General features: G+C 34.8%; 2 protein-coding genes across 2 annotated transcripts; both read right to left on the bottom strand.

The window, feature by feature from the left end:
* Nucleotides 1–66: 66 nt before the first annotated feature.
* On the bottom strand, nt 67–3,276 carry LOC110801886 (protein NLP3). The gene is made up of 2 exons (XM_022007294.2): nt 3,120–3,276; nt 67–1,014 (listed from the first exon to the last, which is right to left on the bottom strand). Exon 2 carries the CDS (start codon nt 1,001–1,003, stop codon nt 212–214), a length of 792 nt encoding a protein of 263 aa, XP_021862986.2. The 5' UTR covers nt 1,004–1,014; nt 3,120–3,276; the 3' UTR covers nt 67–211.
* An 809-nt stretch (nt 3,277–4,085) lies between these two features.
* Nucleotides 4,086–7,381, bottom strand: LOC110801892 (oxygen-evolving enhancer protein 1, chloroplastic-like). The gene is made up of 2 exons (NM_001426473.1): nt 6,967–7,381; nt 4,086–5,104 (listed from the first exon to the last, which is right to left on the bottom strand). Exons 1-2 carry the CDS (start codon nt 7,204–7,206, stop codon nt 4,349–4,351), a joined length of 996 nt encoding a protein of 331 aa, NP_001413402.1. The 5' UTR covers nt 7,207–7,381; the 3' UTR covers nt 4,086–4,348.
* Nucleotides 7,382–12,459: the final 5,078 nt, after the last annotated feature.

Genomic DNA, 12,459 nt, shown 5'->3' with positions numbered 1-12,459 from the left:
AGGAAATAGACCAAGTTGGGAAATGAATTCCCATTCCCAACCACAATTCCCACCAAACAAACACTCTCTCAGTGAATCATAACATACCATATCACCATTTCTCTGAAAGTCCAACAAGTTCTTGTATACAGGATAACCTCCATAGACAAACATAAGCAAGTTCCAGTACATTGCAGGCAAACCAGCAACAAACTTTACATAACCAATGATTTTAACTAGTTTGATACAATCGACGAAGCAATATCTTCTCTTCGTTTCCAAGTTTATCAACCCCGTATTTCTTCAAAACGTTAAACTTCAACGCCTTCTTTCCTTCCTCCATAGCTCGTTTCCTGATACCTGATAACGAAACTTCATCCCGGTTATCCTCTTCCATGCTGTCAGTTTTCTCCTCACACGTAGCATCATCATCATCTTCAACATTGGTTTTTGTGTCATCCTTCGAAACTCCATTACCACCATTAAAGCTTCTCCCCCACCATCTGTACGTGCACTCTGATAAACCAGTTGACGGGAACCCATACTTGAACTCATCGGTGCTGGTTTCTGTTGTCAAACCTGAAGCAAGCATCTGGTTTGACCGCCAAGTGGCTGCAGCCGCCTTGCTTCCCGGCTGCTGTTGAGCATTATTGGTTATTGGGCGGGTCCGGTCAGGGTCGGTTATTCGCGGGTTAATACTGGGCGGGTCAATATTGGGTCGAGAACTTGGGGAAGAAGTTGCTGGTGAAGATGTTGTCACATTACTCTTTGGTGAAACTCCTCTCAGTGGTTTACTCTTCTCTTTAGCAGCTTCGTTCTTTATGTCTTCAATGCTCTTTCCAACGAGATATTTGCGGTGGGGCCACCGTTCAAGACCGTTCTCGTTGCATATTTTCTTTAGAACACTCGTAGAGGCACCAAGAATGTCGGCTGCCTCAGAGAGGGGAAGGGAGAATAGCTTGGATACATCTTCAAATGACAGGGAATGGTCGATGCTTGACTTTTGGTTCTGTACAGAACTCATATTTGCATCTCCTGCAAAGGTGAATATGTAGTTAATATGGTACCATATTAACCTTGGATGTTACATACTTATAGACAGAAATTAGTAGTTTCCAACACTATACTCGAGCCAGCAATGTACAAAATTCAGCAGTACATGTTTTAAGAGATATGGAGTAACAACTAATCAGGCTCCGCTCTATTCAACTTATTTTGTCTGAACTTATATTATGAACTTATCTAAACTTAACTGGACTTATCTAAACTTATCTAAACTTAACTGAACTTATTTTATCCGAAAAAAATATATTTTGTCCATAAAAACTTATTTTATCTGAAATAAACTTATTTGTGTGTAAAAATAACTGGAAAGAAACTTATTTTTTCTGAACTTATCTGACTTTATTTTGTCTTTATTTTGTCTGAAAGAAGTCAAAATAAGTCGAACAGAACAAAACCTGGTATAGAGTCCACAAAACAAGGAAAAGGAGGCAACTTTAATAAAAGAGCATGAGCCCATGAAAAGGTGAGGTAGAAATGCGTAAGAAACTGAAAATATAAGCCATTCGATTAATAGCACACATGAGTTATGAATCACACACTAATCTCAGTTTTACACTAACAATGATCAACGTTACACAAATCATGGTAATGGATTCAAGCTACAAGTCAAACAAAATATGTTCAGAGTCTCGTCTGATATTTAAGCCTATACCAAAGAGGTTGATGTTCATTTCCAAGATAAAGAAAACCGACATAGACTTTACACAGTACACTGTACAAGCCATTCTTGCTTTCATCTGTAAATCATCATCACAGACACAAAAGAGAAATGTGTAGTAAGGTAATTCCCATAGAAATCTAAGGACATGGAATTACCAACTAGTGAAATACAAGAGCAAAAAGGATAGCTCAATAGTTAATTGCATCCTGTTAACATGAATCTGACTAGTGATTCTAGGGTAACCATTAACAATCTTATGAAGACATCAGCTATTAGCATATTGTTTATCGAAAATGAACAAAGTATAGTCATTATGACACCATGAGCAAAAAATACCTCACACATCAGAAGAATGTAGCTGAAAAGGAAAATGCATATTAAGTTATTAACATCATTAAGAACATAATTGTTCAAGATTCAACAAACAACCAATTACTACATTTGTTTCAGAGTAAAAACGTAAATAATTGACTTAACATAGTGAGATTTTCAAGAGATCCCAATTGCAAACAACATTAGTCGGTTGGCTAATGGAAAGTGAAAACTGCATTCAGCATTCGGCATTGAGTGAGTGAGTCTGTTTCCCTCTTAGCCTGCCTAAGTAACCTTTATGCATAATACAAATAACAATGCTTAAAATTACCATACATAAAAGTGGTAACACATGTACTTAGAAATTAAAACATTTCCATGCTATGATCTCGAACAATGTTACCTAATTTTCTAATCACTCCACAAACCACAAACCAAAAAAGCGAATTATAACATAAAAATGGCACATTTTTGGTCTAATTTAGCAAATTAGGTAGCGAATTGCAAACCTTTATCGAATCTCAGACTAGCGAATCAGATAACAATGATCTCGAATACAATCATATGTCAATAAAATCTCCCAAAGTGAAACCTCTACTGTCCAAATTCATCAAAAGAAAATCCAGCACAAGCAATTATAATATGCAATGAAAACCCAGAACCCTTTGAACACCATTCAATTGCAATCATAACAATCAAATTACAACATAGCAACCTTAGAAATTAACCTCAAATTCTAAAAATAAACCCTTTTCAATAGAATTTGAAGAAACATGCACCAGATTACTTGTTTTTCTTCTGAATTCAAGGGAAGTGAGACCTTTAAACACAAAATCAAACCAGCTCAACAAATTTGGGGGAAACCTAGTTGCTAAAGAACGAAATATAATACCCTAAGAAATTCGTAATTGAAATTAACTGCTATAATACAAGGATTCGATCATTCTAACACAGGTCGATTTCATGGTAATTGTTTTTCCACAACAAATTTGCAGAACTCACACAAGATAAACCCAGAAATTTCTGACAAAGCCAAGCACAATTACCACAGAATAAATCAAATTGCGTGATTCAGAAATTACAATTTGCAGTTTTATTTTACCTGGAATTTGCAGATATGTAGCTCTCCTGGTAATTTTGACTGAACAACGCCACTCTGTTTGTTTGAATTGAGTCAATTGACTGGTAAATAGCCGGTTCTTTTATCGTATTGGGGCAAATAATTTGGGCCGACCAAAATTCATTATGGTAAAGTAAGGTAATATTTTGCTGTTGAGGTGGCGGAGTAGCGATATCGTCATATATGCAATTCTATTATTTAATGAAGTTTATTTTATTTTTCATCTCAGGCCGTGGCGGATTTAAAACTTTAATATTTTACAGAATTCTTAGGTAAATCATTTTGAAAAATGATCAGGGCCTTAACGCGAATGACGCCGGTGAAAGATCCTCTCCTGAAGTTTGCAGGTGAATCCTTTTAACTTACAAATTAAAGAACGCAAACAAGAAAGAAGAAGAAAGACAATATATTTAATGTGTGTGCAATACATTGTGATAGGGTTGTCACTAGTCCAAAATTAATCAATTGATGATTTTTCATCTTATATCCGGTTCGGTTATTGTCAAGATAATATTTAGGCAAATGAACACTATCGTAATCTCAAACAATTGCTAAATATGACTCGATTCAGGCTTGTTTTAGAGGCTTTTTCATATATTTTGGTATTTTAAACTAGTAGTTGGTCAGAAAGCCTGTGATTGTTGCGTACAAGGGAGATGTATAAGGAGTGTAATTTTACACATGTATAATGAACATCAAATGATCATCAAATAACAAGGCCCTCATTAAAGTGTTAGGTTAGGATCCTCTCTATTTCTTCACATTCATTTCCTATTGAATTTATCATTGGATTTGATTATTATAACTACTAGGAAAAAACATTCAAAAGATCCTTTTAATTTATCATGATTTGATGATAAATTGATAATTTACATGGTAAAACTCTTATGAGCCAAACCATCCATCTAAAGGCATAGAGCCTCAAGTACATGTAATATACACTTAAGGTTGATATGGGTTTTGATGTCATTCACTAAAAATAAGGTGAATAGAACGCACCTTTCAGGTGAATACAGGTCCCAACATGATGCAGTAAAGATCATTTTTCGCTACCGAAAATTTGCAAGTTTAGGACATGAACTTGTACAAGAAACTTATAATATACAAGCAAGGTAATGATCATTTATAAGTTCCTCCTTAAAGAGTCTCAAGAAATCCTTACAACAAAAAGAGCTGAAAAATCAGTACATTCATACAGAAATTTTACCCTTTTATTGCTCAAGTTGTGCATACCAAACACCCTCAATCTTCACATCTTTGGGTACCTTAGCACCCAAGTCAGTGTCCGACGGCTGAAGACTCTGGAAAACTCCGATAACCTCACCGGTTTCCGGCTTACTCGAGGTGACACTCAAGGTGATTGTCCCCTTTGAGGAAGCAACATTCTTGTTGTTTTCCTTCTGAAGTTCCTCCTCGTCTCCTCTCCCACCGGCAGGCAACGCAACAGCGTTGTCATACCCGGTGGACCCACCTCGGCCCTTTGGGTCAAGGAACGAGGATCCACGGTAAGACGGGACTAGGAAGTCACCACTGAAACTCTCAGGTTTCCCTGATGCAACAAGTTGCTTGATGGTGAACAAGAACGGGACACGCTCCCCACCAGGGAGCTGGACCGTGACTGCAGCGTAGTCAATACCGTCTTTCTCCTCAAACTTGACCGTGCCATCGGACGAGACCTCAAAGGGTCCCTCGATCTCGTCGAGGGTGTAGGTTAAACGGGTCATGAGCTTGGTGTTTTGGAAGTCTGGTCCTGAGTTTTTGCTGATTCCTTCGGCTTTGACAGCGAATTTGGTTGGTTCGAGGCAGAACTTCTTGGCAGTGTACTTCCCGGGTTTGAAGGCAAAGGAGTCGACTCCTCCTTCGACTGTTGGGCATTGGTTGGCTGTTCCAGTTCCTTTGACTTCGAGGTATGTCTTGCTCTGGATCTCGTCGTAGGTCAATCTCTTACCTCCCTCGGCATTTGCCCCCTGAAAAACACAATATGATAACAATTCATTAAAATGTCAGACAGTAAGTTTAAACAGAATTCTTGTACCTTTTCATTTTCAGGATACTTTCAATTGTTAAGGGATCGCGCTATAGCTATAATTTTTCATAAAAAATGTTCTTGCATTGATCAAACAGTTTTATAACAACAGAAAATCTGAACTAATGATCAGATAAAAGTGATATAATGATCTATAATGAACATGTTCTTGCAATTATAACTATGCTGTACTAATCAAATAAGAGTGAACACTATTTTTATCTGCTTGAATTTACTGCATCTGAAACCAAGGAAAATCTGTCTGGTGATTCTGATTCCAATTTGAACAGTATTCTTGAACTTCAACTGACAGACATTTATCAGGAACCAATTGAAACACAGGACTGCAGTATTGCTAATTTGCTATACTTTTTCTTGATCTTACAAATGTTTTTGGAGTGATCAAACAGTTTTATGACCAAGGAGAATCAAAACTACTCATCAAACAAGATTTATATATTGTTCTATAATGATTAATGAAGATGTTCTTGCTATTATAACTATGTTGTACTGATCAATTAAGTCTACATTCTTTTTATCTGCTTGAAATTGCTGCATCTGAAAACAAGGAAAAACTGTCGGGTGATTTTGCTTCCAATTTGATCAATATTACAAATATTACAGTTAAGTGCTTTTGTAAAAAAACAGCTTATGTTCTTACTAAATTGATTCTACTGCTTCAATAAGTTATTTGACAGTTAAAAAAAACTTCAGAAGATCAATTTGATGCCTTCTGTATTGCAGAAAAGCTGACCTTTGCACATAAACAACAATTACAGCATTTTCTTGAGTTCGTTTTGTGAAAACTTTTGACAATTTGTTCTGATCATTCTTATTTTTCGAGTCAGATTATGATCGAAGCTATGAATCTCATTATTCAACAGTTAATTGTGTTCTGAATTTTTTATTTTGCAAGTTAGATTATGTTGCTGATAATGTTTACTCAAGATACAAAACAAGTTATAAACATGATCGGAAAAGTGAGGAACTTTATGGAACGGAGGTTCCAATCATTAGGATTAAATACTCCAGCATGAAAATCACATTCAAATAATCAATCAGTACAAAAATATAATCATAAACTAGGTAAGTTCCTGCAGAATCAATGAATCATCTATCTGTTATTCTTCTGAGTACTAATCAAGTAAAAACAGTGACTAAAATGACTCTTAATTAGGAAAATTTTCCAACAATTACCTTTTATTTTACCAATTTCGCGAACAACTATCTTAAACTATGTTTTTTTGTGTAGAAAGCACTACCACTTGACGGTTTTCTCATTTTTAAGCTAAGTATCATTTCCATTTCTGATCGCTGTAAGTGACTAAAATGACTCTAATAAGGAAAATTTGCGAACAATTACCCTTTAGTTTACCAATTTTGCGAAATAACTATGATTCTGTGTAGGAAACACTACCACTTGACGGTTTTCTCATTTTAAAGCTAACTATCTTTTCTGTTTCTTGATCGCTTCAAGTGACTAAAATGACTCTAATAAGGAAAATTTACAAACATTTATATTTTACTTCATCAATTTTGCAAAACAACTATGTTTTTGTGTAGGAAACACTCTACCACCTGACGGTTTTCTCATTTTAAAACCAAGATATCTCTTTCGTTTCTTAACCGTTCCCCAGTGACTAAATGATGCAATCTTAAACTATGTTTTTGTGTAGAAAACACTACCACTTGACAGTTTCCTCATTTTAAAACCAAGATATCTCTTTCGTTTCTTAACCGTTTTCCAGTAACTAAACTGATACTAACATAGTAATGAACAATTAATGAATACATTTTCCATACCGAGGCGATAAGAGCGGAGGTAGCGAGAGCGAGACCGGCAAGCTTAGTGGCATCAACACACTTGTTAGCCAACTCCTTAAGATCAGATTGAAGTGAAAGAGAGAGTCTACCACCAGATGATGCAGACTCTACACCAAAAGCCTTGCACACATTTTGAGTAGACCTAAGTTGAAGAGTGTTCCTTGAAGCAACTTTTGTGGGTTGTAAAAAGGTTGTTGATGCTTGTAATGAAGCTGCCATTTTTGTTGTGTTTTTCTTCACTCTTTTCTGAGTTGAGAACACTCAAAATTGAGCCACAATATGACAGTTATTTTGGTGGAAGAGAACAGAAATATGTGTTGGATAAAGAGATAGGATATAATAGATGATAAGAGAGATCTGATTTTATTGGTTAAGTTTAAGCTTGTTGTCCCTACTTTTTATTGTTGCCACGTGTCATGGTTTGGGTTATTGATAAAGATATATAATCCAATCAGACGTTGTGTACCACACAGATTAAATGTTTGTTGATATGAATTTGTAGGTTTGAGTATTATTGAACTAGAAAAAAAAGACTTGATCAGACTAGAAAAGGTAAAAAACACTCATAAAAAATAAGTATGATCTGTGTACCATGCAGTCATAATCTTGATATGAATTTGTGGGTGTGGAGTTCATCAAAATATACCCTAATGAATTGTTGATTCAAAATATTAATCCTTAACGGATGTTTGGAGTTGTCTAATAATTATAGTTTTGAAATTTGATTAGCTCAATCAGACCTCGTTCTAAGTAAAAAAGGATTTTTATAAAAAAGAAAAGGCGATTAATTTAATGAAATCCAATTGAGGACACATGCATAACAAAATCCGGTAAAAGATTGTCTGACAGTTAGAGAATTGTCATTTGGTAGTCATACGACATTATGTCAATAATTGACATGCAATCTGATATAAGGTTAAGGTTAGTTGCGTACGTGCATACATTTTTTATGAAGGTTAGATGAAGTGCCCTATCGGACCGAAACCCCGCACGGTTAACCTGATCCAGGTTTACGAGCTAGACACTTTAAGAGTAGGGAGATGGTAAGAAGAACCATCTCTCAAAGTGCCCCTAGTGAGAAACTGAAGATTGAACCCCCAACCTTTTAGGAATGGGAGGTAAAATCCTTTCCATTGGGCCAACACATTACTTCATTTGCAGAAAGTAATAACTACAATGATTAATTTGAGCACCTTGTCAATTTTCATATGCTTCCTTCAAAAAAAAAAAAAAGAAAAAAGATAAAAATTTTGGAGACAAAGAGGGAAACGTTGAACGAATGAATTGAATTCACACTATGGATTCGGCCCAGTCCATCAATACTAGGCCAGTAGGCTGTTAGCTGTGGATCAGCCAACAATTACATTGGGCCATACGTTTTCTCAATAAGTCATTAGTAAGGGTGTCAAATCGGGCCATCGGTCGATTACGGGGTCGGGTATAATCGGATGATGTAGTTGTACGGGACCATTATTCTTATGCTGATTGAATGTGTGAATTTTATTTTTCGGGTCACTTCGATTTTTGTCAGATATCGATTGGATCGGGTCAATTTTTGACAGCACTAGTCATTAGCAACATTTGGCCCAACATTAGGGTTGAGTTTGTCAACTTGTAGTTGTTACTTGTTAGTTGTTACCACACATAGTTAGTTACTCACTTACTTGATTCACTTAATTACGTAAGTTTGATTATTGTAGGGTTGTAGTCTTGTAGTTGTAGCCGGATAGGTAATGTCTTTCATGTCACATGTTGAATAATATAGCTAGTTGAATAATTGCCATTTTGGGGCGTAGTTATTTGTTGGTTGAATTTAGACACTTTCATAGTTTTACGATGGCTAGTTGGCTACACCAATACTTGGACATGTTACTTAATACAATTGTCGATGTTCGTTCTTTCTCAGTCATGAAAGTAGGTGTAGGAGCTTCGGAAAAATTGAACTCCTTATAGAGGTGTAAGCAAACTAGATAAGTCAAATTGCGACAAATGCCTGATTTTGGTTGGAATGGATTCAGACTCAAAGTTCAATCTAGTGCAGAATCCAACGTACACCCTCTTACTTAAAAGCATCAAACTTAAATTAGCTAAACAATTGAACATGTTACTTAGTTTAGGATCGCTAAAAGAGCTTTGAGAAAAAGTGAACTCTGTATGAGGTTTAGAGGTGTTAGCGAACTGGATAAGCCCAATTATGACAAATCGATCACAAATGCCTAATTTTGGTTGAAATGGATTTGGACTCAAATTTCACTCTAGTGCAGCATCCAACGTAAATCCTCCTAGGAGAATTGTTATTCTAACGAGTGATATATTAATATATGTCGCATATTATGTGAATGCACTACCCAAGTTGATGGTATATAAGTCACGTCTGTACGGGCGTATGTGTTGCACACGCTAGCTTAACATAGTTGCCAAATAAGGCTAAATAGAAACACATGAAGAGTATATTGACAAGGTCATTAAATGTATTGTCGTAGGTTACATATAGACACATAGTCACATGCTTACATGCAAAAAAACTACAAATTCTTGTAACTCTCATTTTAACCCGTGTATGTTTGTATCATTTCTTTTGGAAATGCCAACTGAGATTCGTAGTAGATCTAGAAAACTCATGATATGAAGGAATCATCATAGGGACTATAACATAATTTCACGTTTTCACAAGGCTTTAATGATCAAACTATATTTTAAAGCATGATCAACCAAAATCCGCGTTAAGGTTTTGTTCTCTTCGCGTTACTCTTGTTGTTTATTACTTATTTTTCTTAAAATCGAATTAGGAAAAAAACAGATTAGATCAGACTAAAAAAAAAGCTAAAACCACTCACATAAAACATTCAGAATAAACCAGAAACAAAAAAAATCAGACCAGACCAGGTGAAGAAAACAAAGCCTTATTAGCCTTCGGCTCGAAGCCTTGAGTGATCGACGCGAAAAGTTAGTCAAGACCACCTTGAACGTTCATACGGATCCGAAATGACCTACAGATTTTGCTCAAATATGATCCTGACGGTTCTATGCTCAACTATAAGTTAATGTGACAACTAATTTCAGAAAGACATGAGAGTATAAGTATAGGTTACGTGACAAAATTTCTATCTCTATTATATATGTTCTCTTTCATAGTTTCATCCCATGACATTGTGCCATTGTGGACCTTCATTGCCCTAATAACTTAATAAGAACACCTTTTGTTACATTTAGTCATTTAAGTGTTTCCATGTCTTCTTTTCTTATTAGGTGTCACCATGTCATTTATATTGGACTGCTATTATTTTTAGAAATTGGGATCTTTGTTGTTTAGTTTCAATTCTCAAAGAGGAAAGATGAATAAACAAGTCTTTAGTCACTGTTGCCTGGATTATGCTTCTTATACTATATAATGATCAATCATGCACTAGTAGGTGAATTAATCAAGTTTTAACACCTTTGAAGTAAAGTTTAAACATTAAATCAATATATTTCGGATTTTTGCGCATGTTATTTGTATACTCCTTTCATTCCTCAAGAATCTTTCCACTTAGTGACTTACCATTTATGTGGTTGAACTTCAAAACTATGATAATCTTAGACCTGATCATCTACAGGTCGGCCGATAGGCCTGATCCAACGCAACTTGAAAACTACCGGGTTGGACAACCTCAATTACGCTTTAAGAACAAAGCCTGAACCCGGCCCGAAAAAGCCTACATCAAATTTATGGATTTGGCCATGAGTTTTTGTGTTAAATTCCGACCCGGCCCAAATTTTGATCACCTCTAGATAATCTAGTTATATACGAAGTACTTGGTAAGTAGTACTTCCTCTGTTCTTTTTAAATGACACAATTATTTAGGTACGTTTGTCAATGCACGATTTCAAACATTAATATCTTCAGTTATGGATAAGAAAAAATTATAAAAATTTGATATTTAAAAAATATTTATTAAGACCTATCTAATAAGACAACACACCACTATATTTTTTTCTTAAGTATAAATCACAAAAGGAAGTCAAATAAACTTGTGTAAATAGAGTCCAAAACCCAATTGTGTCATGTATCGGAGGAAGTATATTTTAATGTGCGTTTTCAATTATCAAAATTCCATAAAAACGAAGGGAGTACGTACTAAAATTTGTGGTTAAGGTAGATTTGAAATTTGAGAATTCATTTCTTTCAAGCAAAGAGAGAAGGGGGTTGGGGTTGTGATATTTTTGGGATGTCAATTTCAATGGTGCATGATTAAAGGAAGAAATATAAGGACACAACGAGTATAATAAATTTTGATGGATATATAGTTGGTGCATGATTAATTGGGGGAAATTAGTTTAATACAAGGACACATGTAGAATTAAATTTTGATTGAGAAGTTAAGATAAATGTTTATCTGATTTGATGTTGATGATGTTATCAAACTTTAATTTCTAATGTGCACCTTTGAGCTAAGTATTAGTGTTTATCACATGTTTGGATTTTTACAAATGGAAAAAGTAAGAACACTTTTCTAAAGTACTAAAATACATTTTAAAGTGAACTTAGGTGCATTTTCGCCACTTAAAATCTCCTAAATTTATTTGAATTACACTTATTTAAAATTATTAAACCTAATAAATTTAATTAGAGCACCATCTACTATAAAGGAAACATAGTTGCATATTGCCTTGGCAAGATAACGTCGTGTAAATGGCGTGAGCAAGGCGTTTTCAACAATTACGGGCTAAAATAAGAAGAGCACAAGACCCTTGCGTTATTTATTAATTCGATTTTTAGTAATTCGGTTTTTAGTTTAGTATTTGTAATGTTCTATAAAGACCTTAGTGTTTAGTGTAGTTTTGTATTTTCCATTATGCAAGTTTGAGCCTATATCAAAAAAAAAAAAAAATTAATTAACACTGATTGAAACTTATTAGACCTGATTCGAATTTACTAAATCTGACACGATGAAATGATGAATTCGAACATAGGATATATGAAAGTGTATTGAACCACTTGTAACTTTTTAGTCAAAACATGCTTTTACATTGAATCCTCAAACAACATAGGAATCCCGGTGAATAATTAATTCCCACCTCATAAACCAAGCATGCTTTATTCAATTTGCTTTTCATTATAGACACAAGTAATTAAATTTTATTCCTTGCCCCTAATTAAAGTTTAATTAAAGTGTAATTCCACCTTAAACTTAAGAGATTATATAATTTACTTCAATTTGTCAAAGAATAGCCCACCCAATTATCCAAAAAGTAACATTCAATCCATGTATCTGCCTAAATATTATACTTGTAGTGAGTTTTCGATCTTTAACATTATTAATCATAAATTACAAATTTTTACAAAAAAATCAGATGACAGTTAGTAAATTGTCAAACCACATGTCACGTCATACATACCACCTCTTATCTAGTACCAACTATTGAACATGGTCAAACAATTAAATGAAGGTCAAATGATCTAACGAATATGAGTTAAAATTTGTCATTCAT

This window comes from Spinacia oleracea, chromosome 4, assembly GCF_020520425.1.
Source record: "Spinacia oleracea cultivar Varoflay chromosome 4, BTI_SOV_V1, whole genome shotgun sequence".
Taxonomy (NCBI): Eukaryota; Viridiplantae; Streptophyta; class Magnoliopsida; order Caryophyllales; family Amaranthaceae; genus Spinacia; species Spinacia oleracea.
The sequence above is the reverse complement of the archived record's forward strand: the minus strand, read 5'-3'. Positions and strand labels throughout refer to the sequence as shown.